The sequence below is a fragment of the Rhamphochromis longiceps genome, linkage group LG8 (assembly GCF_057381845.1).
Source record: "Rhamphochromis longiceps isolate RC_006_pf linkage group LG8, R_longiceps_female_GT1.1, whole genome shotgun sequence".
NCBI classification, from domain to species: domain Eukaryota; kingdom Metazoa; phylum Chordata; class Actinopteri; order Cichliformes; family Cichlidae; genus Rhamphochromis; species Rhamphochromis longiceps.
Window position 1 is genome coordinate 9,090,951 of NC_140564.1, and position 27,088 is coordinate 9,118,038.

Here is a 27,088-nt window from a genome sequence, read left to right on the forward strand (position 1 = left end):
AGGCTCCAATTATAAAGAAGCTCTGGGGTGCAAAGGTGGCAGCCTTGGTACATTAGTGTTATAGCTGAAAAGATTATACTTGGAATTGGTTATGAAGAGGCCGTTTCCTCGAACAGCAGTGTTTTCAAGGGCTTTTCACTAGAGCTTGATTGAGTTGGACCACAAATAAAATGCACACACGGTGCTCTCAATCAACTCCACCTGCAAATACCTGAGGGGGAGGGGGAGGGAATCGTACCTGTACAGCCACCACAGAAAGCACCTCCACAGATATCCTGTTAAACTCGTCAAAGCAGCCCCAAGCTCCTGTCTGAGCCAGGCCTTTGTAGATGTTCCCACAGGACTGTGGACACAAAGAGACAAATATTCAGACACATTGGGGCAGGAAGCCAGTCAGATTCAGATCCAGTCTGACTGGTAAGACGTGGAAAGGGAGACGCATATGTATCAGCAATTACACAGAAGATATATGAAAAAACAGTTTTGTCATAGCTACTACAGAGACATGCAAGTTTGTGAATAATAACACAAACAAAGCGTCACACTAGTAAAAACAGGGGCTGATGGCAACAAAAAGAAGGCTAAAATATTGCCTGCACACATTACAGCTACCCTTAACACTGGCTCGAGAGCAGGTGAACAGCCCCCCTGAGACCAAGATGAAGCAGGCCGTTGACTCCAATTACAAGCAGAAAGAGCGAAGCCTCCTTGACGTGGACTGGAGCTGACCGGAGGATTGATTTAACTTGTGTATGTGCGTAACTCAATATGACTAACAATGCAGGGCTCTGCGAAATGTTGAAGCGCACATGTGTATTAGCACATCTATCTGTACACAAGAGCTTTGGAGTTTATAGGTGTGCCGGACACCTCTATAATATAATGATTCCCCTGTCTAGTGGAAGCAGGAGCAAGCTGGATTGTAAGATTGCGTTTATGTCTCCGTTGACCCCTCAATATGCAGAAAATATGAGTGAAATATAAAAGCATAATAAAGGCAGGCGGAGGCTGAATACAGAGAAGGGTTTTTGACAAGGTTTGGTAAAGCCATAACAATGGGGGTTTACTTAATCAGCTATTCTTTCAAGGGGAAAGCAAACAGAAGATGAAAAGAACAAAGATGAAAAGAGAAGGGCATAAAGGTAGGTTGACAACTTTAATGACAAATGCATACCATATCGCTGACAAAGGCAAAGATGAAAAGAAACACACATGCTGCGAACGCACATTGGCTCTGTGCGTGGGCTCAAACACAGAAGCTTGTGCTCATGCACGCTTGCTCACCTTGTAGTCCATCTGCTCGGAGCAGTTAAACACGTACACCATGATTCCCAGGGCCCGTCCCAAGTCTTTGGTAGTCTCAGTCTTCCCCGTGCCTGCAGGCCCAGCTGGAGCTCCACTCATTGTCAGGTGGAGGGACTGAGTCAGTGTGATGTAGCATCTAAACATAGTGGAGATATTTCTAGTTGCATTACTACAGTCCACGCACATCCATATAAGTCGGTTCTCTGGTTGAGCACAAAGATAGGAAACTTAAACATGAAATCACAGTTTCGGGAGTAAAACGTCTCTACAGAAGGCTCTTGCTTCTGTGCAAGTTTAAACCCAGAACACTCTCTATATTTTTATGTGTCAAAACAATGAATGCTGAGGAACTGAAATTTCACAGTTGCTAATTCTGGCCAAAACTCTGTGAAAACACATGCAGGAGCCCAAGGTTTTTAGCATGGGTATGTCAGTGTGCATGAACATGCTTTTCAGTAAACAGTAAACTGAACAAATGTGTTTGCCACTGTTTGCTTTAGGGCGACTGTATAGGTGCTACCAGCTACCAGCACTACTTCTGCTGTAAATACTGATATAAGAAAACAAAAACATACTATTCTGTGTGGGAACCTGCACGTTGCTGCCTGTGTGTCTGAGGACCATAATAAGGATTTGAATAAAGACATTGTCTTCAAAGCCTGAAAACCAAAATTTGGACTGAGTGCATGATTTACAGGTGGCTTAATGAGACACTGAAGTCCTCCGTGTCAAATCAAAATACAAAGTGGCATCAGTGATCAGCATGACATTACACCAATTCACTTAAGAACAATGCTCCTGTCCCTCACACAGCCGAACCAGCACGCAGCGAAAGAGCTGAATGCAGAGGACTTTCTTCCCCGGTCACTGCAACAATACAATCCTGTTAAATCATCCACACTCTCTTATAATAAATGCACAATAGGAGAAAAAAGCTTGGGTTTCTGCCACCGCATTACAAGAACTGCACGCAGCTATTAACATGACAAAAAACAACCCTGCGTTGTCCTATAACCAGCACTGACAATGTCTTGGTGTTGTCTCAGCTGTCACTGTACATAATTTTATTATATGATAATATAATCTGTTCCTGTGCTTTGATTATGACACAGGCTGATTAGTGACACCATTGATTGCTTCTGCTCCACAACCTGTCAGGACTAGCAAGCAGTCTGCCCAGCTAGTGTCAATAAAAAGCAGAAGCACGGCGAATGTGAACTGACAATCAGGACTCCATTGATCACAGCAGTGAACACGCTGGTTTGCCTTAAATATCAACACAGCAGTTGTTTTAATAAGCTGCTGGTTAATAGATGATGTATGGAAGGGGAAAATATCGGGAAGCGTAACGAGAGATAGAAGTCAGAGAAGACAAATGATGCCATCTGTATACAGTGTATCAGAGCCAATCAGCTTCACGACTCTTCGCTAAAATACGGCCAGAAATCTCACACTAAGTCATCAAGGAGGCTGGATAAGGATGGTCTGCACTGAATAACTAAAGCAAGATAGGAAAGAGTGAAACTAAACAGGGTTGCGATAAGGTGACTTATTTTATTACAGTGTCTTTAAGAAGAACAGCTATATATCAGCCTACCTGTCTGACTCATTCTCCCTCCACTCCTGTGTGTGTGTGTGTGTGTGTGTGTGTGTGTGTGTGTGTGTGTGTGTGTGTGTGTGTGTGTGCGTGCGTGCGTGCGTGCGTGCGTGCGTGCGTGCGTGCGTGCGTGCGTGTGTGTATGGGGTGGGGGTTGACATTTTGCATAATGGTGCAGCTTTGGAGTATTGAGTGAGTGCAAACATTACGCTGATAACATACACGCTGTTATAGATTAGAGTCACTTCCTTTAGCCTAATTATCCTGCTGCAGAAAGTGAGCACAACAGATTGAAAATAGCCACCTTGTGGTACATAATCACACAGAGGTCATGTGAACGAATTCACATACTGCTTAAGAATTCACATTTCTTCTAGACAATATTAATGTTTAAAATCTTAAGTGACAAAGGCTTTGATAAACGCAGCAATGTCAGTAATTAAGAAATTCTGTTTGCCTGCTTTCATGTAAACCGATGCTGTAGAGCCTTGTCACAGAAAGCATTCTGATTTGTCATGAGAGGGTAATTAATAAATTAATAGTGTCTTTTAAATGGACTTGTAAATCGCAGCATTGAAAGATTGCTTAAAAACTTTCAAAATTAACTAAGGCTATCAACAGTATATGAAAAAATATCTGGTATGACCTTATGTCCAAAATATGCCGTGTTAAAGATATATCAACTTAAGCTGAAATAGGGCCCGGTTGTACTTTTCTGTAGTACCAGTTTTAACCACAAGATGGTGAAGTGAATTAATGCAACATCCAGTGTGCCCTTTATTTGAAATCAAGAATTATTGTTCCTACATGCTAGGAAAAGCTACAAGCTACAGCTACTACTGGCTGCCTGAAGAGTTCGCAGAGGTCTTACAGACAAATGGATGGAGTGATCCCACTTCCATACATTTTACCTCATGGACCACCCGTCTCATTGTGACATTTTTTTTGTTTAAATTTTTATTATTCTGCAAAGTTGCGGGTTACTCTGACCAGAACCCTTCAGCAGGTAGAGGTTCATGTGGTGCTAAGTCAAGCCTGACGATAGCCAGTATAAATAAATGATTCTGTAGTAAACTCTGAGATGTATTTTTCTTTTTTGCCATAATTACAGAAAAATATATTTCCATCTTTCACCATCCATCCATCCATTTTCTTCTGCTTATCCAGGACCGGGTCGCAGGGGCAGCAGTCCAGGCAGAAAAGCCCAGACCTCCCTCTCTCCAGCCACCTCCTCCAGCTTGTCCGGGGGAACACCAAGGCGTTCCCAGGCCAGCCGAGAGATATAATCTCTCCAGTGTGTCCTGGGTCTGCCCCGGGGCCTCCTCCCTCACTTTTAAAGGAAATCTAAATACTGTTTAGACATCTTTTCAGTATTGCTCCAGTTCTCAGGGTGCATTGGTTTCTTGTGTGTCCAAGGACTGATTTTCATAGCTTGCACTGCACTACAACAGTGCTGCTGATTTAGTCTAAATCATATTTATAGGTTTTTTTGTATTGCCTTGTCATCCTCTTGCATCGTATCTCACAGCTTTGTTCCATCTCTAACAAAGTTCTTCTGAATTGCAAAATTGATGTCATATAATATAAACTTGCTGAACTTTGATAAAGATAATGGTTTCATACTTTAGATAAACTAACCATTTAAGATATGTTAGTATACACAGAAATCTGCATGTAGTGTTAAGATAAAAACGTGGATTTTACTCTATGCTACTGTGGTGCCTGTGGATGTCAGGTTGTGTTTTTCTCTTGTTGACTCTGATGTGAAGAATTGTGTAACAATTCATGTAGCAAACACTATTTTAGCCATTTTCTCAAGTCATGGATTAAAGGATTTGACACCTCGCCCCCTGGTCTATGGTCCATTGTTTCAATGAAAGCCAGTGGCAAACTGTGTGAGTCACAGCGAGGGCATGCACCATATGGTGAAGCCTTGCTCCACGGCCGCTGATGATGCCATCAAAGCCCATTGTTTATGCTTTGTTCAAGCTTCAAAGGGAATACTGGTCAGCTTGGAAAACCATACAGTCAAACACTGCGGTTCGCAAAAGGACTCTGAGAGGCAGGTATTCAACTCTCTGTAGCTTAACTAACCCTGCAAAAACATGTGGGCACGAACAAACCAGCAGCTGGCACAGTGACCATGCAGAGTTGAGCTGAAAGATTTTACTTGTGGTGGGTGTGCATAATGATTCAAATGAAGATGCTTCCAAAGCATCAGATGGTGATTATCAGATGAGAAACCTCCATTTTCTTCTCAGTGACAAGGGAAGAAGACTATTAGTACAAATGGATTTTTGAAAAGCACTCAAGTTTCCTGCAAAACAGCACCTGTAGAGTACTACACAGTAAGTATTCTTGGTTGTTTTTCATTTACTTTTTTATTTACTGCTAAACTTCCTCTCCTCAACACAGCAGGCCAGTTAATCTTTGGATTCTTCTACATACATAAGAATTCAGAGAGTGGCTTCATTTTAAGACCTTTGCTTTCTAGGACTGATCCTATCCAGCCAGTGTCCGCTCTCTTGGCCAAAATGCCCGGTTGATATCAGAGATGAGAGATAAATGGTCAGACTGCTTCAAGCTGACAGAACAACAGTAACTCAAGTATCCAGTTGTAACAACTGAGAAAAAAAAAAAAAAGCAGCTTTCAATCCACAACATGTCAACCTTTAAAGCAGAAGGGCTACAGCAGCAGAAAGCCACACTCCTGTAAGAACAGTTCACAGAGAAAAATGTTGCCTGGTCTTATGAGTGGCAGTCTCCAACAGAAAGACACTTTTCTAGGCTTTAACTCAAGATTTTTACAAAGCTTTTTCAACCTTTGTATAAATCCTGTGGTTTCAGTTATAGTTTTTTTCACACACTGTCTGCATCGATGTGTAATCAAACCCCAGCAGTATGGTTCTTGTTTTAAAGCAAATAATGTACAAATCTGAAATACCTTTAATACAGTGTTTAAAAAAACGTTGACAACCGAAAGAGCCATAGTAACAAGCCTAGCCCTTTTGAATAAAGGACCCACAAGCTAAGGTTCCCACTCAAATCTACCAAACATCCAGGTTGGCTGTATGCACTTTATGAATATCCACTGGTTATCCTGGCATTTCTAGCAAAGTCGTTGAGTATTGTGGCAAAAATAATCTGAGTTCCATCATTTAGACATGACAGCCTCTTTGGTGGATCATTGTGTCCCTTCTCTTGGGTCTACCAAGGACTAGGCTGCTGGTGCTCCGACTCCAGTTCAGTGGCTGTTCTGCAGAGAACATATATGTCCCATACTGTATGTGTTATACTGAGTGAACTGGCTAAAAGGAAACAAACTCTTATGTCTACAACTTCTGCTCCCTGAAAGAGAGGGATGACTGTGATGGTGTGTATATGTCTAGGCAGGACCACAAATACATCATTAGAGGTCATCTGTCGTAAAGGCTTGAATAGAGGTGTCTTCAGGCAGGATACACGGGGTGTGATATCCCCCATCCCATATGTTTTGTATATCAAATTCAGAGAACAGAAGTTATAGACATGACACTTTTTTTCATTGCCTCTTTGTCTGGGAAAAAAGAGACAAAAAATTGTCCAAGCCCTCCATACCTATCTGTTAGAGGAGTGATGACTAATCGCGGTGTGTTTCCCAGGTATTCGTAGGAGTAGAGAAACTGGGCATCACAGATGTTAGTAAGACAATGCTTCTCCTTTTCATCCCAACGGTGTCTCAGCTGTGACAGCCACACAAAGGCCTGAGAATTCTCCACCTAAAAAAAAACAGTGAGATACAATCCAAAATAATATATGCTTTGTCACCTTCTAATTATGATAATGACATACTTGCTGGAATATCTTTAGTTCATTACTCACTGGTAACAGCATCACAAAAAATACAGCAGCTGCATAAGATTTTTTGAGCACTGGCTCTGGCAGACGTATCCCTCGTGACCCTCTCACCTTCTGAGTGATCATCTTGGCCACGACGTCTCTGGCATGGACATCGATGGTGCAGATAGTCATGACCTTCTGCCGATCACCCGGTGTAAGTTGGCCAATCAGCATTGAGATAAGAGTGTTGAGCTGGGAGACCTGTTTTTTGTAGTACTCCTTCATGGCGTTGTCGTAGCCCTCCTCCAGACGTGCAAAAGCCATAGTGACGTCAGACGTCCACCAGATCTGTGTGCAGGTCAAAGCCACCTGAAAAGGGAGTCAGAGACATTGAAACCACTCTGATTCTCTCTGGTAGTTTACTTGTATTCACTTTGAGCTAAAACATCATCTAAATGTAAAACAAATCTAGGAATTGTGCCAACAAAGGCACACAAAACATATGGCCCTATATGTTTTTGCATAAAAAACCCCACCACTGGAAAGAGATGTAAAGGAATATTTGAACTGAAAAACAGATTTGTTTTGGCTGTTGTTCCTGACAAATGTGGAGAGTCATCTTTAAGGAACACTACATGGACTGAGCAGGTGTTGTTTTGTCTGGGTATTAATGGACTTGGCATTTAAAAATAATTCCAGTTGAAGCCTTCTAATACCTTTGCAACTGGAAAGGGTAAGGTTGGAGGGTATACAGAAATCAGGTATACAGATGAGCTAATAAAGATGAGCTTAGCTTCTGAGTGATGCAAGCCAAAAGAAAGCATTCTATCTATGCCCAACAAGGAGCATCTCCACTGGTTACAAAGAGAGTCTACAAGACAAACATCCTTGGGTTCTCCTAACCTATGACCTCAGTAAATACTTTTCTGATAAACTTATGGTCTCAAGCACTAGTTACTGTTAATGAAAGAGCATCATGTTCATTTTGTAATTCATGGTCCTCTTTAGTGTCAAAAGGGAGAATAAAGCTGTGTGTGATTTACTGTGTGACTGATAAGTTCGCACCATACAAATATACAGATATACAGGCATTACAAACTATCTCAGGCTATAAATACACTGTTGTATGGTTTATGTAACACCTGTTATACTTGTAAAATAAACAATTTCACTATAATGTATTTTTTGCAAAAAAGTCAGTTTTTCATTTATTTATTGGTTGAAGAACACCCGATGATGTAGTGCACAGCTGGTGTCACAAAAAAATACAGCTTTTTTTGTGCCAAACGACTTCAGGAGTAGCTTGTTGTACACATCCAAAACTATTCAGCAGCTAAACAGTTGCATCTAATTGTAATAGGGCACTTCACTTGTTTAGGACATTCTAATCGTACTGAAAAGTAAGAAAATGAAAAACGTTTTCTGTCACTCTGAAGTTTGCAGTTTTCTGAAGTGAGCTTTCAAAAGTCTGTGAAAATGACAAAGGGCTTGTGTTGCAAACTTTGGGGATGAAGACTGAAAGAGCTAGAAGATCAAACAACTCAATAGCATCTAACAATAAATGCTAATGAGTATGTGGGAATTCTAGAAGAGGCTGTTTTCAAAAGGCAAGATTTCTATGTCTCTGCTGCTTTGCTGCTTTGATTTTGACCGTTCTGCTTTTATTGCTAACTTTAAGTTTTTAATTTAAAGCCTGCCCAAAAAATTTATTTGGATTACTAAAAGATTGACCTTCAGTCTTTGTCAGTTACTTCTGGAATAATTTAAGCTAAATATATTTTTATCCTTGCTTTCATAAACACTATTGATCATGGAATTGATTTTAACTTTGCTATAAAGGCCTAACTTTTTTTTTTTAATTGCTATTCTCTGTAGATTTGGTACCACCACCCAGTTTGAGAGGCAGTTAAGGTTGTTTATGAAGCATATTTGTGAACGCCCTCAAAGTCAGATGTGGAAACCCCGGGTTGGCCTCATCGAATTCATGTCTCAGTTCATAACCATCTTTGCGGACTGCTTAGCAACACTGCTGATGTTAGAGTAAGTGAAGCCAGATAACAGAATATCCCAGAAATGTGGAATTTGCTTCATATAACAGGACTCAATTGAAAATAACAAATAAAAGAAATTATCATGTGAACAATAATCACACTAAGGCTGTGATGATGATATCTAGGATCGAAGATTACCAAAGTTATTGACAATAACTAATCAATGATGCATTCAATTAATATGATCATTTTTATGAGATTCATAAAAAATTAATCTACATTGCTGTAGTTTCAATTCATCTCTCTGCATATAACTGAGACCTATGACATAGATAAATGTCATAGGTGTCTAGGCATGTATGTGTATGAGTTACACACTTATAGCACTGCTGTGCATGTTGAACTTCCCAGCATTAGTATAATCAAAACAATGAGCAGATCATCCAACCCTAAATCAGACCAAGTGAAAAGAGGTAGGAAGTGACCACTCTAACTTCCATCTGTAGCCACACATGAATCAGTGATACCTGGTATGTAGCATTTTCAGGTAAGAATAAGTGGTCCATTATCACAGTCACACATTGGCTATGTAAAGGATTTTTAAGCTTGTGAAAGTAACTATGAGAGGCCCAGACAGGAATTTGGTACCAGTCCAAATAATAGATGTCAGCAGTTAAATCTGTGAAAACATATTTGTCCCCTTTTCAATTTCTGTTTTTTTTACTTGTATATTTCTCACTTACATGTTTCAGATCATCAAACAAATTTTACTTTTTAGAGAGATAACCAGATTAAATACATAACAAAACTACTAGTTTTTAAATTTCTCTAAGAACTGGGATGATGCAAGTAACCTAAAGTTTTCATTCCTAGCATTTCTTTTGATGTCTCACTATGAGAAATTGAGACTCTATAACCCATATACAGGTTCAGATTTGCTCTGAAGTGAGAAAAGGTGTTTTAATTATGTCTGTGTGGTAGCACAGGTGACTTAAGGGTGAGATGTTATGTCCGACGTGGTCACTGCAATCACTAGGCAATCAGGATTGGCAGAATGAGGATCCAGAGAATATTTATTCTCTGGGCTGAGAAGAAAAAAACAAACTTTCTGGAAGGTTTGCGTCCCATTACGATTGGTGTAAAACTAACACAGCATATTATAACAAGAACATCATACTACAATTCAAACATAGTGGAGGTAGTGTCACGGTCTGGGCCTGCTTTTCTGCTTCAGCGCTTGAACAACGTGGATGAGCAGCGTTATCCTTTGCAGGCGGTAGTGACGTCCCTTTTTCGGCTTCATCAGATTAGGGTTGTAGTGTGTAGGAATGGGGGTTGAGGGGTTATTTTCTCTTGCTTTGCTTGAGAGCACTTCCATGGCTTTGGGTTGGTTGTAAGTCCGAACTTAAATTCGATTGGGATGCTTTGGCATGATCTTAAAACAGGTCTTTCATGTCTGGAAACCTTCCAGTGAGGCTGAATTGAAACAATTCTGCAAAGAATAGTGGGGCATTCATCCACAGTGATCTGAGAGACTTGAAAAATTTGAAAGCTTGAGTTACAGAACACAGGAAGGGGGAAAATATTTTTCACAGCATCATACATCAAACCAAACCTATTTACCTGAGCTGAATAGTCAAACAGCCACTGCTCCCTAGGCTTTTCCTCATAGGCTATTACTGCCTCGGTCATCTCGTGGCGAACTGTGGAGCGCATGGTGTCGAGCACCCGGTTTAACCACATCTCCACCTTACAGAGAAAACACAAAAACAGGCAAATCCCTGAATACAAAAACCAAAAAAATATTGCAATGTGTGTCACATGAGCGCCGATGTACTCTCTTATCAGTGGACCCTAATGAGGCCATTAATAAGCATTAAAGTGGAAGTGGAGTCAGGCAAACACTACGGGATATAATGGAAAATGAATGAATTGATGAGCTTTAAATGCAAAACCTCCAGGGGCAAAACAGATTCTTTCTATATATATATTTTTAAATGTGTGTGTGTCTGTGTGTGTGTGTGTGTGTGTGTGTGTGTGTGTGTGTGTGTGTGTGTATTTCCTATCATTACAGAGGACTGGTTCGAAAAATTGTCAATGTCAGCAGTAAGTCACAAAGATAAACACCATTAACGTCTTCAGCATTTGGATCCATCTAGAAATGGTGATATCCAAGGCTCTTTTTACCTGTCCACTGCAGTCACAGGACTGATTGAAAGGGACATACTCTTCCTCCTTGCTGTACATGCCTTGACCAATCTTCGAAGGATTCCCCTCTCCATCGGTTTCAAATCGCATCTTAGCCATGTTGTCAAACAGCTTGGACAGATGCTTCTGGACCTGAGCAAACGCACAGCTCGGGATCAATTTACACTCACGGTTTGAAACGTTACAGTGTTGCTTTTCAGGACCAGTGTTCTGCTACACCTCTGCTAGCTTCTGATGAAAGAGATTTTGATGGCGAGTTGTTTTTAACAGTTATTTATTTTTCTGAGGACAAAAAAAACCCAGTGCACTCATGATGGAGATTGGAGTAACATACAAAACTATAAGCACCATTGCCCCTGTGTGGGCACTAAATGTACTACAAAATTCAGCAGCAGTGAGCCTAATGACACGATGGAGCATAGTTTTAGAAAACTGTTAGTAAAGTAAATTGTAGAAAGAGCTGAAAACGTTAGTACTGTTTTTTTCTCATCTGTGTGAACAGACTGAAGCATTAAATTCACTGCCATCCCTTGGGCATAAATTTGTGAAGCCACCTGGTGTGGGTTGGTCCCATTAGACAGGATGTCCAGCAGATCAGCTGAAGAGATGAAGTAAAATCTGGGAAAGGCCAGACGCTTGGTGTCCAGGTATTCTGCCAGAGCCTTTTCACACAGAGAAAGCCTGTAGAAATAGCACAGCACATGCAGAGTCAGTATGTGTGTGTGTGTTTGTGTGAGACGTATGGGGAAGAAACAGAGAACCGCTGATCTTGGCTGAACTTTCACCTGCTCTGGATGTCCTCCAGTTTACGAAACAGGCCTGGTTTGTTGGTGGCCTCCACTACGTTGGGCGTCTCGTGCATAGCGTTTGCCAGCTCTTTGAAATCGGCATCAATCCCCTCAAAGCGCCTGGAGTCCTGCAGAGGATTTCATGAGGGAGCCCGGCAGGCGTTGATTCCCACAAGAAAGAGGGAGAATCAGAGGTTTAATAGCAAACATCTGGGCTTAAGCACAGCCTGAACATCACGGGAGCAATTAAAAAGTTGTGTAATCTCAGCTCTTAAACTAAGTAAGGCTAATTAATGGATTCTTAATTAACAGCTATTACAGTTATGCTGCCTAGGTTCATATGGCAACAACTGGGGCGCAGGTTGAGGCTTGCATGTATATAAGCTTGACACTGACGGATACCTGAAATATATAACTGTATGAACTGTGTGTGTGTGCGTGTGTGTGTGTGTGTGTGTGTGTGTGTGTGTGTGGTGTGTAACCTCAGGCAGCTGTGAGCGAATGTCCTCAGAGCCAAGGAAAATGCTTTCCAGGTGACTCCAAGTCCGCTGAACCACAAACCAGATGGAGATGACGGAGTCGACCACAGATAGCTTGCTTTGCCATGAAGATACTTCATCCAGGAAGTGTGCGATATACTTGGATGACATAAGGTTCTGCAGCTGGACCTGGTTGTCTTCCAGCGTCTCAATCAGCTCCTCATTTGCACGGAGCAGAGGGAGCTTGGTCCTGTGGTGGGGCTCATACTGGAATTGCATACCTGCAATAAAGTCCATCAGAACATCATAAGCAGGTAAAAAAAAACAATTAAAATTCACTGTTAGAAGTTAAAAATTCATGTTTCTGTACCTGTCCATGTGGAGTTGAGCTCAGACAGGACTTTCTCCATCCCCATCTCTTTAACAGCCTTGTCTACGATCCCTCTCACCTCATCTTCAAAGCAGTGCAGGTTGAGCTGCAGCAGATCAGCCAGAGTGGTCTCCTGCTCACAGACAGCCATGTCACTGCTTATGTCACAATACCCAGAACTCAAATCTGGTGATATTAAAGTCATAGTAACAGTGAGTACTAGCTAGTTTCAGAGTAACATGGACATACATATTTATCAAAAGCAGACATCCATTTTTTTATAATGAACAAGGGTTAACTGCACAAACTCTGTCACCTACAAGTAGACATGTATGTTACCTGTAAGCAAAGGTTACTTAGTTACTCACAGACTGTAATGTTGACCTCTTATCACCCACAGCCTTTTTTAGTCTCACTGACCACTAAAAATCACTTTAGACCTATTTAAAGGACTGCATCTAACTCACAGCCACAGCTCATTTAGAATCACAAATTAAATTAACATGCTTTTGGATCGGACACTGGAGTACCCGAAGGAAACACTGGGAAACCACAGTGAGAACATGGAAACTCCACACAGAAAGGCCCCATTTAAGGTTTAAAACAGGAAGCTCCGTGCTGAGTGCCGAGCCTAGCCACTGTACAACAGAGCCACGGACCAGGAACTGAGCTGCCCGCAGTTCTTTTGTCAGCAGTACCTCAAGAATAGCTGCTAGAATTTTCTTTAAAAAAAGTGAAGAAAATGTTAGTTTTGCTTCGGTAGTATTCGTTGGCTTCTTGCTGCTCGTGCTGCTCATGGAGGATTATGTCATAGTTATGATAGGCAGAGGTGGGACCAAGTCATTGTCTTGCAAGTCTCAAGTAAGTCTCAAGTCTTTATCCTCAAGTCTCAAGTCAAGTCTCAAGTAATGTCAGGCAAGTCAGAGTCGAGTCTCAAGTCACTGGTGTAAAAGTCCGAGTCAAGTCACAAGTCTGAAACTTTGAATTTCAAGTCCTTTCGAGTCTTTAAAAAAAAAAACGAAAAAATAATGTTGCAGTTATGCTAAATGTAAATATTAGACCATGTAATTTTAAAATCTGTGTTTTTCTCAACACATGACAAAATAGTGAACTTAGAAAATATACACAAATTGTGAAATTGCACCTCTTTAAAATGCAGCTCAATTAAACCTAGCTCCAAGAATAATTTTCACCGACAGTTCTGAGATACGCTGCATGTTATTCTTGGATGCGGTTGTAGGACCAGCTTTAAAATCGCATGACAAAAATATCATACACATTAAAAAAAACTGTATCACCAACGTAGCCTGGACAACATTTGCTAGTTAGATGAAGTCAGCTATCTCATCTTAGCATATTTATTTCAATTCAATTCAATTCAATTCAATCTTTTTTTTTTTTTTTATAAATTTTATTTTCAGTCACAGCAGCATGTTAACAACAAAACATTGAACATACAGTAGTTTGCTGTTCAGTATTTACAATACCCCAAAAGATAACAGAAATAGAGAAGGAAAAAACAAACAAACAAACCAAAGAAACCCCTACAAAACAACAAAAAACAAACAAACAACAACAAACAAATAGAAAAATAAAATGTATAAGGGACATTCAGCGTACAGTTAGCTATGATAGCGATATAGAGATATGGTATCTGGTCATGATAAGGTGGTCATTTTAAATGTTTCCATGTACATCAAGAATGGCTGCCATGCCCTAAGAAATTTGGTGGTTGAACCTGCCAGTGTATATCTCATCTTTTCTAAATGTAAAAACCTCATGAGCTCCGCAAGCCACTGTTCATGTGTGGGAGGAGCTTCCTGCTTCCATCTTAAAAGTATAAGGCGCCTTGCGATAAGTGAAGCAAAGGCAATAGAATTCGAATAGCATTTTGGCAAAGTGATGTCTTGAGGTATCACCCCAAAGATAGCCGTTAGAGCAGAAGGCTCATATTTAACGTTATACATCTCTGACAGAGTGTTAAATATAGACACCCAATAGGTATGAAGATTGGGGCATGTCCAAAAGGTATGAAGGAGCGAACCTGTTTCTGCTTTACATCTGTTACACAGAGGGTCAGCTCCTGGATAGAACTTGGCTAACTTTTCCTTGGAGATATGTAATCGGTGTAGGACCTTAAATTGAAGGAGCCCATGCCTGGCACATATCGAAGAAGAGTGTACCCTCTGGAGAAAAGATTGCCAGAGCTCATCTGTTATAGTCATCCCAAGGTCTTTCTCCCACTGTGCTTTAAGGATGAAGAGAGAAGGAGATTGAAGATCTAATAGTATAGCATAGATTTCTTTAATCGCCCCTCTCTTATGAACGTTTATATTAATAATTTTATCCAAAGAAGTTTCCTCAGGTAGTTCCGGAAATGAAGGAAATCGACTCTTTACAAAGTGACGAATTTGTAAATAGCGGAAAAAATGTTGCCGAGGAACATTAAACTGCTTCAGGAGCTGCGTGAATGAGGCAAAAATCCCATCTACAAAAAGGTCTTTGATATTTCTAAGGCCATTACTTTCCCATATTTTAAAGGCAGAGTCCATCATGGAGGGTGGGAACATATGGTTTGAGCAGATAGGTGCTTTAATTGACATTAAGTGTAACCCCAACCTTTTCCTACATTGCACCCAGATTCTGAGCGAGTCATACAACAAAGGGTTACGTTTATAGGTGTATAGTTCTAATGGGAGAGCTGAACTCAACAAAGCTGATAGGCAAATTTTGCCACAATTGGATGACTCAATTTGGAGCCAAGCTGGAGTCTCTGTAGTAACATTACTCATCCAGTACAGCATATTACGAATATTTGCTGCCCAATAATAAGACTGAAAGTTTGGCAAGGCTAATCCACCCATTGGCCTAGTCCTCTGCATGAAATCTTTACGAATTCGTGGACTTTTGCCATTCCAAATAAATGCAGAGATATGCTTATTCAGTGTTATAAAATACTTATTGGGTAAGTAGCATGGGATACATTGAAATAAGTAAAGGAACTTGGGAAGTATGTTCATTTTGATAGAATTGACGCGGCCAATTAATGACAGTGGTAAATTGTTCCACCTCTGAAGATCTGTCTCAGTTTTTTTAAGCAGCGGGACAAAGTTTCTTTCATAAAGATCTTTGTATGAGTGGGTAACCTTAACCCCCAGATAGGTCACATACCCTGATTTAACGCTAAATTGAAAACCTGAAAATGAAATCTTTCTGGCTATAGAGTTGACACAGAGAAGTTCACTTTTATGCAGATTTAACTTGTAACCTGAAATATTACCAAAACATTCAAAAATGGCAAGAGCACGGGGAAGAGAGCATAAAGGCTCTGACATATACAGCAGGAGGTCGTCAGCATATAAGGATATTTTGTGCTCCTGGTCACCTCTGAAGATGCCCTTAATGCAACTGTCAGCTCGCAGTTTAATCGCCAGTGGTTCAATTGATAATGCAAAAAGAAGAGGGGATAAGGGACAACCTTGTCTCGTACCACGGAGAAGTGGGAAATAAGAAGAGAATAACGAATTTGTTCTAACACGTGCCATAGGTGAGGAGTAAAGTAACTGAATCCATGAAATGAAATTAGGGCCAAATCCAAATTTATGCAGAGTATAAAACAGATAATCCCACTCCACCCGGTCAAATGCCTTCTCAGCATCGAGTAATAAGGCAATTTCAGGGGTTGTAGTTGACTTGGTGTGTAATATGTTCAAAAACCTGCGCAGGTTGAAAAAACCATGCCTACCCTTCACGAAACCTGTCTGATCTGGAGAAATTAACAATGGTAGATGTTGCTCTAGCCTGAGAGCAAGTGTTTTTGACAGTATTTTTAAATCTACATTTAAGAGTGATATAGGACGATATGATGAACACTCTAATGGATCTTTATAATTCAATTCAATCTTAATTGGCAGACTTCATGTCCATAAAAACAAGACAAAAAAAAAAAAAAAAACACACACACACACACAACACTCCCCCCCCCCCCCAACACAAGGTATACACCATTAAATATATATATGTATATAAATAAGTATCTAAAACATTTGTAAAAACATAAAACCATAATATACATAAAACACAATTACTTAAAATAAATCAATAAATACACAAACACTTTAACCAGTGCTTTCTGAGACTGGATGAGTAACGGGAACCACTCACTGTCGGATCTGTGAGTGCTAAAATTATACTGTTACTCGAACCATCCAGTCGTTCTCTAAAATTGAACATTAGCTTCCTTAAAAGTGCTTTAAAAGTCCAAACACCCACAGCTACAAACATCTGGCTGGCACTACCACTTCTAGGTATCCTGCAAAGGATTCTCATCGCATCATTATATCGTTAGCTTCATAGCATAATTGCCTAAGTCATTTGACTAAGTCAATGACTTAGGCACTTATGCTATGAAGCTAACGATATGCAACATGCAGCTTCTGCATGCTACATTGTTTGTAGGATGACCACAAGGGGGCAGTATATAGCGGTGTGCAATACGCTTTAAACAAAGCCACTTTAACTGGAAGTGAACAAAAGCTGAATTTGCGTGCAATAGTATTTGCCTGCACATAGAGCTTACACCGTTGTCTGTATATGTCATCATCATCATTCATTTGCTCAGTAATAAAGTGACCGAGGTATTTCACCTTTTTATGAACTTCAAGAGTTTTTTGTGCCAGTTTAAACAAAGGGAAATTTAGCTGTTTATCCTGCTTGGTTCTACATATCAAAACAGCACTTTTAGCAGCATTGTACTCAATGTCATATTGCACACCATATTCAGTACAGACATTAAGAAGATCCTGTAACCCAGCACTGCTTGGACTAAAAACAACCAGGTCATCTGCATACATAAGATGATTTATCAGTGCTTTACCTAATATACACCCAGTGTTACAGGCTCTCAGTTGTATGGACAAATCATCAACATACAAATTAAATAAAATTGGAGACAAAATCCCACCCCGTCTAACACCATTGCTGACACCAAAGGGGGCAGAAATACTGCTTCCCCATTTAACCTGCATGTTCTGATGAGCGTACCAGTAAGAGAGAATCCTCACGATGTACTGAGGAACTCCCCATCTCTTCATTTTATCAAAAAGTTTTCTGTGGTTCACTCGATCAAAAGGCTTAGAGGCATCAATGAAACACATGAGGACAGATGAATTTTTAGCCCTGTACAAACTGACTATTTCCTTGAGTGCATATATGCACATGTCAGTGCCGTGCTTTGAAGCCAAACTGATTATCCAGAGAAGAGATGAACACACTAACTCTGTCAAACAAGATTCTTTCTAACACCTTAGATAAAATACTGGCTAGTGCAATTGGCCTGTAATTATCCAAGCAGCTCACTTTTGCAGCTTTGTCCTTCATAACTGGTACCAGTAAAATACACAGCATTGAGTCTGGTAATATGCCATGAATCATAAACCCAGTGAAACAGAGTGCTACATGTTTTAAATGTTCTGCAGTGATGTGATCCAAACCAGAGGATTTATTATCAGACAACCTATGAATGGCTTCATATACTTCATGTGTCCTTACACTTATTGTGTCATTACTCATGTCAAGATTGTCCTCATATGGTTCACTTTTTATACAGTTAAACAACGCACTGTAATGCTGTCTCCATAATGCTGCAATGTTATCTGCCCCAGAAACACCTTCAACAGTTGATGGTAGAGATGGTTTACAGTTATTAAGAGCTTTCACCTCTTTCCAAAAATCTGCCGTATTATTACACAGCATTTTCCTGGCCAAAGAATCTGCTCTTAGCATTTGCTCATTTTTAGTTATAAAGCGAACAGCGTACTTATATCTGGCATTCGCACATTTTTTCTGTTCAAATTCTGGGCCTTGTTTAGGTCTTCCAGCCATGGCCCAACATTTATAAGCTATGCGAGCTTCATCATGGTACATGGATACATGTTCTTTCCAGCCAGGTCTGATGTTAGGTTTCTTATGCTTATATTGTTTATCAAGCAGTGTGCCACTTTTATACAGAGCAGTCACTATATCATCATACATGGAGCAGAGTAAATGTTTATGCACAGCATTCTTACAGTTGACATCTTTGCACAAAATAGCTTCTTTATTTATATGCATATTAATAATCATACGGTTCTTGGAGTGAGTGCATACACTCATGAAGTTTAGTAACTTCCGGTCACTGCAACAAGTCCAGGTACAGTTTACCGACGGATGGGTGCAGGACCTTGAAATGCACCGTGTAGAACGAAAGACCATCGTACGTATCATAAGTTTACCAGTCTCACAAATCGTCGTCATAAATACACATTCCTTAACCGTTTATTAATATAACCTTTGAGCTCAACGGTAATTAATTAGTAGTGGAAATAATTTCTGGTTCATCACAGAAATGTAGCAGTGACAATAATACTGTATGCTGTAATCGTACTGGGCAATTAGTGATACAAAAAAACCTGTTTTATCCTGTGAATAAACGTATATGTTTTTGTCAATGTACCATAATAACATAAGCGAAACGCAATATTGTGTCAGGACAATTCACTATTTATGCACAATAAATAAAGGAGCATAGCGCCACAATTTCTGTTCAGCGCCAGACTTGCTTGTAACCTATATCACCAATTATGTTATGAAAATGACGTATTAACTACTAAAAAACACTGACCTTCGTGTAAATGCTTGGAGCAGACTAACCTGTGAGCTGGAGTGTTCTGGGACGTTATATTTGATCTTTGAATGGCTGCAATCCAGGCCACCCGTCGCGTCTTTGTTACTTCGGAAACATGGCTCGAACAATTTCTCTTCAACGACGTAATCCGATAACAACCGATCTCTTTACCCGTCGGCTTCCCGTGGCTGTCATGCGACCGGCTATTGCAGTTAATAATACAACGGCTTCTTGACATTTTTGTGTTTCTTTTTATCGCTGTATAACTGATTTTAATTGAAAGCCTGCGTGCGCTAGTACCGCTTGCCACGAGTTCCCAGAATCCTTTGCGGTTCTACCCGTGAATGACGTCACATTTTCAATCTCTATATAATATGCATGTTAAATTTTATATTTGGGGTAAAATATCAAGTCTTTTCAAGTAAACCGGTTCAAGTCCAATTCAAGCCCCAAGTCATTGGTGTAAAAGTCCAAGTCAAGTCACAAGTCTTAGAACATTTTTTCAAGTCAAGTCTAAAGTCATAAAATTAATGACTCGAGTCTGACTCGAGTCCAAGTCATGTGACTCGAGTCCACACCTCTGATGATAGGTTATTCTATCTAATATTGCAGGGTCTTTATCTTTCAATATAAAGGGTATTGAGGTGACTGTTGCTCTAAAATCATACTATACAATTAAATCTGGATTAATTTATTAAATAAGTAATAGTATGAAAAAACAAATGAGATGGCACATTTGGTCAGTTTTTAATATGTGACAGATGACACTGACAAATGTTTATGCAAAAAAAAAAGTGTTTCATTTAAAAAAGTGCAGGGATAAAAGTGCAGGTGCAGTGGTGATGCTGCTGATGCTACTTTGTCAGAATAGATTAGCAGCTGTAGACCATCTCTGATGGTAGTCGAGCAAATCCCTGCTGTAGCCAGCTGAATGTGTATGAGAGAGGAATCTGTCAGAGCCTTACAAAGCTAGCGCTATATAAATCTATATATTAAAAAAAGATCAAAGCAGATCAGTTAGCCTCTGTGATACATTTTTGTACAGACTTAAAAGCTGTAAAAACCTATCATCTTAACTTCTGCAGCACAAACTACCCCAAAGAGGAGCTGAAAAATGAATTTGCTTATGTGTGTAAGAACCCCCCTTTTGAACCTCCATTAAAATATTACCACATCTGCTTGGACCTGAATAAAAAAAATACTGCAGCTAGTGTGATAATAATGTTAAAATACTCTAAATGAAACTCCACAACATGTTGGGTTTTTTAAAAATTAGAATAAGCTGTAAACCTGGTCCATGGTGAAGCGGACTCCAGTAGCGGCCATTAACTGATGCCAATGTCTGGATCGTATGGCTGGATTCTGGAGCTCTGCCACAGCCCGGAGGGAGGTGAGGAGGTTCCTCACCCTGCTCTCCAACCCTGTGAAGGCCTCCCACGCTCTAACCTGCCACACACAAGGCCACATGTTTAGGACAGAGGAAAGCAGCTTTAAACAGCAGTTCAGGATTTATTCTGAATTGTACTTTTTTTACTTTGAGCAAGACATTGAAATCCTTAAATGCCTGATTTCACCCCATTCTTTATTGCTGCTTTATATTCCTGTGGGCCTAATGTACAAATTTACATTAACAGTATTATTATTTACTGTGTCCTTACAGTATTATGCTAAAGAAAACTCTATGGACATGGATACAACAGCACTGTAAGTATATATTCAATTGCTACGTACAACACATCTATATATTTCCTGTGGAGATCTTAAATTATCTGTAGGTGTGAATGTGAGGATGAATGTGTTGGCCAAGTTTATAATGTGTTACTGACTGATGATCGGTGCTAGAAGAACCGCAACTCCCGCTCTTTGTTAGCTGGGATAGGCTCCTGCCCCCCGCAACTGTTATTTGAATGACTGGTTAAGGAAAGAGATGAATGGATGAACACGGCATCTGCTGTGACATTACCACAGCCTGAGGATTTCTTACTACTGCATCTTCATATTAAAAGCACCCACCAATCCAAAGTCCACTTTCATTAGGAAATAGTTACAAGAAATACAATGCAAGACGACAGAATGTCTGAGGCAGTCAGAACAAGACAATGCTATTGACTGGACCTGATACCACAGGTTATACCCAGGGGTAAGCTACACCAAGTCTGTATGGTTTACACACATATCTGTAACTCAGTCACCTAATTCATCTCAAAGTTTCTCACTTCGATCCTCAACGTGTTGGTTGGCAGCTCTGAACACCACATCCAGAACACCTTGGATTTTGTTTTTGAAAAGTGAGAGTATGATGTTCAACTTGTGCTCCAGTCACTGAGGCAGTTTGTAAGAGATTACAGGATGACCCCAGCCTCAGCAACGGGATCACTCTCAGCACCGACCAATGTGTCTGCTATTGGATCTGTGTCGTCATTCCACATATTTCACATACAACGGTCAGTTTGATCCATTGTGGCCAACTTATACATGGAAGAACTGGAAAAGAGGGCTCTGTTATCCTACCCTGGAACACCACCAAGTCATTGGTTCAAGCATATGGATTACACCCGGTGAAAATCAAATCTCAGGACATACCACGCTGGTTTGAGCAGGGAGTCAGAGCGATATGTTAGATGAAGAGCTGAACTTGTCAGTAAGGTCACCAAATGTTTCACTGCTGTTTGCAGCATCATGCTGTGTGAGGTGGAAAATTTGATCACAGTTGAGCACTGAAAAAATTCTGTTTATTAAATACAAGGCTTAAATTAGTATGTGAAGTATGCAAAGATTGTTTCCAATTCAGCATCAGTAAAATTCCCATATTGGATGTTTGAAAAAGAGATTTTGTGGATCATAAGTATTTTGACTTCACGTCTCTCCTCTCACCTCTTTATCCAAAATGCGAATCTCTTTGGAAAAACGTTTACATTCCAGTTCCATGTCCTCCACGTTGATCTCTCTCCAGGAAGTTGTCCTCCATGCTGTCATGGTGGATTCCACCATGGTGATCATGTCCCACAGCTCCTTCAAGAGAACCACCTCATGCCTTGAGAATGAAACAGAGCACAAAGTTGATTAATCTAACATGAAACAGCTCAGATACTGAATGCAAGAGAGCATCTATGTTAAATTAACGACTCTAAATTAGTTTTAAATGTATCAGTGTCTTGTGATGTTTGTTTATTTTTTTCTTATTCCATCGTTGGGCTTTACCTGCATTGTCGGAGCTGTCTGTACTCTGACACAGTGACCTCAAACAGGCTGGCAGACTCCACCAGAGAGGCCATAATTGCCTCCCGTTCCTGGATCTGCCGGTGGAATGCATCCAACATCTGGTAGGGGCTTTCACTTTCAAACCTGGACAAATGCATGAACGCACACAGGCACCCATCAAAACACACACACACAAACATTTGTACAAACTCAGTATAAATCACGCCGTGTTTAGGTAATGAAAGGCTCCAGTTTTCGCCAAACTCATCTTTTACCCTCTGCAGGATAACCAGAGGAGAGTCCCAGTGCTGTGACAGTTAACAATGACTTCCATGACATTAATGGGAAAATAATCACCAGGTTATTAAGAGACCAATTACACACATAAGTAATCTGACAATTATACATTATGACGAAGCATCTCCACCTATGAATTAATTATCATTATGTTAGGATTCAATTAGCCTTGTCGGATGTGAGAGCCTCGAGATAACGCTTCTCTATTATCTAGTCAGAAGGTTAGGAAGGTGACATTCTTAAACATTCAAAGGTCCTCCCTCAACTTCATCACCAAAGGAAAGTTAAACAGGAAATGTTCTGGAAAACTCTAATGAGATGGCACATTATACTTCAACATCCCCTTATTTAGCACTAGCAGAAGCAGACAATAGAGTAATAATTGGAAGAAATAAGCTCATCTGTCATCTTTGTGCCTTCAGTTACATTAGATTCTACATAAAATAAATAGTAGTGCACAACAGTATTTTAAGAGAATATCCACTTTTTTCTCATAAATAAATAAATCTGGGAAATTGTAACAACTCTGTAACTTGGGTTAATGCGTGAACACAAATCCTTTTCAGTATCTAACTAGCATTAGCTTGTTAGCAGGCCGCAATTAGCTGTTAAACTACCATTAGCTTGTCAGCTGACTCAACTAAGAGAACTCAGCTACTGTCATGACTGAGACATGATGAGTTTCACCCCTACCCAACAGCTATAGCTATGGCTATCAGCCCTGCCAAAAGGTCAGAACCGAAGGCCAACTCTAATTCTGCATTGCAAGGTCTGCAACTGCAGACTTCTGCTAATCACTGGCACATTTGCTGGCAAAGTGGCACTAAAACAGACACTCAAACACTCCCACAATACGCTCAGCAAGCCAAAGCAGAAAACCAGTTTGGCAAACATTCCTTTGCAGCAGCTGCCATAAGGAACCAGGAACATCAATCTCTGGTGTTAAGTTTTACAAGGGGGGCATCTCTGGTCCCAAGGAAGGCTCAAAAGGTCTGTCATGAACACACATGCTCTATCATAGACAAACATGGTGTTTTTGGAGCTTTAGTCACCCAATGCAACTCCAGTAGTCAAACATTTTGTCCAAAGAACCAGAGATTACAAGTAACCCAGAGTGTTACATTGTCCTTTTAATGTAACTTTAATGTATCTTTAGCAATATAAATATGAACACATTGACAATAATGGCAGGATAATATGTAATAAATGTAATTGTAATATTAAAATTTCAGCAAAGTTGTTATGTATCTTTTGTTTGTTTTTTAACCGATAGAGGAGATTCACAGCCGCTGCAGCGAGACAACTGAACTGACCCCAGATCCAATGGGATTCTGGATACTTTATTTGAGCTTGACTGCATTCCTGTAATACTACCCTTGATCCTATAGGGGCTTGTGTTAAAAAACTCAAGCATGGCAAAAAAAATCTGAAAGGGATGAGGAACCCAGGTTTGAAAAAACAACACTGTAACTGCAGGATTGTGTACTACTTTTCTCTCTGTATTCCACCTCCAGAAAGATATCTATGTTCAGGAAAATTACGGCGTTGCTTGCATACAGAAAAATGTCCAAGCTCTAGCGTACATAAAATTGTAACACTTTGTTTGCTGCTAAAGCAAGCTACATCAGAATACAAATATAATTTCAACGTTTTTTGGTTTTGTTTTTTGTGAAATTGCTAAGCTCAATCTTTCTCTTTCAAGTAAGTTTTAAGCATGCGAAACACTTTGACATTTCTTCATGTGTGATTAGACACATTATTTCTCCTCCATCATCACTCTGGAGGAGCATGAAGTGAGGCGCACCCTGCGGGCTGTTAACCCGAGGAAGGCAGCCGGCCCAGATGGCGTACCAGGACGTGTGCTGAGAGACTGCGCAGACCAGCTTGCCTATATTTTCACCAGGATTTTTAACCAATCCCTTGAACAGTCAAACGTCCCACCCTGCCTCAAGACCTCCACCATAATACCCTTGCCCAAGAAATCTCATATCTCTAGCCTAAATGACTATAGACCAGTGGCACTAACCCCGGTGGTGATGAAGTGCTTTGAGAAACTTGTGCGTTACCACATTACAGCAGCCCTACCCAGCAGCCTTGACCCACACCAGTTTGCCTACAGAGCAAACCGATCGACAGAGGACGCCATAGCAACAGCACTCAATGTAGCATTAACACATCTGGAGAGGCAAGGAAGCTATGTGCGTATGCTCTTTGTGGATTATAGCTCGGCATTTAACACCATTCTTCCATACAAACTGGACGCCAAGCTAAAAGACCTAGGGCTTCCTCACAGCACCTGTAAGTGGATCAATAGCTTCCTCACCGACCGCAGACAGAGAGTGAGAGTGGGACGTTACACATCTCCAGCCCTAAATCTAAGCACTGGGTCGCCACAGGGCTGCGTGCTTAGTCCACTGCTCTACTCGCTTTATACACACGACTGCACCCCCGCCCACCAGAGCAACGCCATTGTAAAGTTCGCAGATGACACTACTGTGGTGGGGCTCATATCTGGGGGAGATGAGTCTGCCTACAGAGATGAGGTGGAGCGGCTGTCTTCATGGTGCAAGGATAACAACCTTCTCCTAAACACGAAAAAGACCAAAGAACTCATAATTGACTACAGAAGACACAAGACAGAAATCCAACCACTAATCATCAGCGACGACTGTGTGGAGAGGGTGGCAGACTTCCGCTTCTTGGGAGTCAGCATAGAGGGAAACCTATCCTGGAGTGTGAATACCTCTGAGCTACTGAAAAAGACACAACAGAGACTGTACTTTCTGAGAGTGCTTAGGAAGAACAACATCACACAGAGACTGCTGGTGTCTTTCTACAGAGCCTCCATCGAAAGCATACTAACGTACTGCATAGGCATATGGTACGCTAGCTGCACAGTGGCTCAGAGGAAAGCACTCCAGGGAGTAATCAACGCTGCCCAAAGGACAATCGGCTGCCCTCTCCTCAAACTGAAAGACCTACACAGTTCCCGCTGCCTCAAAAGAGCCCATAACATCATAAAGGACACCTCACACCCTGGACACTCCATGTTCGAACTGCTGCCTTCAGGTAAACGGTATAGAACAACATACACAAGGACTAACAGACTCAAACACAGTTTCTACCCAATTGCAATATCATGTCTCAATGCTACTAAAAGCAGATGACTTTCATTGCCCCTGTTGTCATTTGTGCCCTTGATGTTGGAATGCTTTCAGACATGTTTTGTTGGATGCGCTAACAAATTGACTGAGTGATTGATTGTTTGAGTGATATATCAACTAGGTCGTATGTTGAGTGTCTGTATGGGGCCTTAGGCCTGGATTGCTTGGGTGTATCTACGGTATGAGTATACTGTATTTTATATGTATTTCTATCTTTTATATCCTATCATTATAGTTTTTAAGTATTTAATTATAGTTTTTAAGTATTTATCTTTTGTGATGTTGCACTGACCAGAGACATCTTTCAATTTCATTGTACCTGTGACAATGACAATAAAGAATATTCATTCATATTTCTAATCACCATGTTATACACAGCAGAGATTCTCTACCTGAAGAGCTTGCTTTTGCGAAAGTGCTCCCTGAATGTGTGTTGCTCAACATCAAAAGCAGCACACTTTCGACGAAGACCGGACACCTCGACAGCCTGCAGTGGTGCCACCTGCTGCTTGACCAACACTGCCTGCTTTTTCACATTGTCCCACTTGTCTGGCAGCTCCTGCAGACAGACAGACAGACAGATGCAGAGATAGATACAGAGAGGGGGAGAAAAGCGAGGAGGGCAGGATTGACAGATGATGGATTGCCAGGAGGAAGTGCATGAAACAGAGATTTAAAAAAGCAAAGAAAAAGGAAGAAAAATTGCTCTGTCTCAGTTGGAAGAAACAGACTAAACAATCTGGGCTTGAAAATAATAGGAGATGACTGAACATCGCTCCTTACCTCTAACTGTTTGTAAACCACATCGGGCAGCTCCTGCTCATACTCCTTCAGAAGAGCGATGGTTTGCTGCAGAGGCTCAAACATGGTGTCTGTAGTATTTTGTCTTTCCTTAACAGCCAGCAGGTTACCCATGACCTCCACCAGGCCATCGTAATCACCCTCCTCCACCTGCTGGCTCAACCCAGCCTGAACCACTGTGATAAACTTCTCCAAGTCTAACAGACTGGAGACAGGACAGGGGAACAGGACTTTAATGAGCCACCAGTTTCAAACATCAGCATTTCTATTTTAATTTACACTAATATCTATCTTATCTTGAGCCATAAGCTAGTAAAACAAGTCCTGTAATATTAGCCTGTCTACCTGGATTGGACACAGTTGCATTTTATCATATTTATTGAAAATGCTCATTTGGGAGCACG

General features: G+C 40.7%; 1 protein-coding gene across 1 annotated transcript in view; it reads right to left on the reverse strand.

Annotated features, from left to right (window-relative positions):
- Positions 1-27,088, reverse strand: part of dnah9 (dynein, axonemal, heavy chain 9) — a 179,838-nt gene that overhangs the window by 123,629 nt on the left and 29,121 nt on the right. Inside the window, exons 20-34 of the mRNA XM_085415652.1 lie at positions 26,667-26,889; positions 26,276-26,442; positions 22,423-22,566; positions 22,096-22,255; positions 20,512-20,667; positions 12,558-12,690; positions 12,191-12,468; positions 11,706-11,836; positions 11,475-11,601; positions 10,900-11,052; positions 10,336-10,461; positions 6,851-7,090; positions 6,500-6,660; positions 1,285-1,441; positions 239-343 (exon numbers count right to left, since the gene is read on the reverse strand). Of these exons, the coding sequence (XP_085271778.1) occupies positions 239-343; positions 1,285-1,441; positions 6,500-6,660; positions 6,851-7,090; positions 10,336-10,461; positions 10,900-11,052; positions 11,475-11,601; positions 11,706-11,836; positions 12,191-12,468; positions 12,558-12,690; positions 20,512-20,667; positions 22,096-22,255; positions 22,423-22,566; positions 26,276-26,442; positions 26,667-26,889 (2,461 nt within the window). The remainder of the gene's footprint in view (positions 1-238; positions 344-1,284; positions 1,442-6,499; positions 6,661-6,850; positions 7,091-10,335; positions 10,462-10,899; positions 11,053-11,474; positions 11,602-11,705; positions 11,837-12,190; positions 12,469-12,557; positions 12,691-20,511; positions 20,668-22,095; positions 22,256-22,422; positions 22,567-26,275; positions 26,443-26,666; positions 26,890-27,088) is intronic.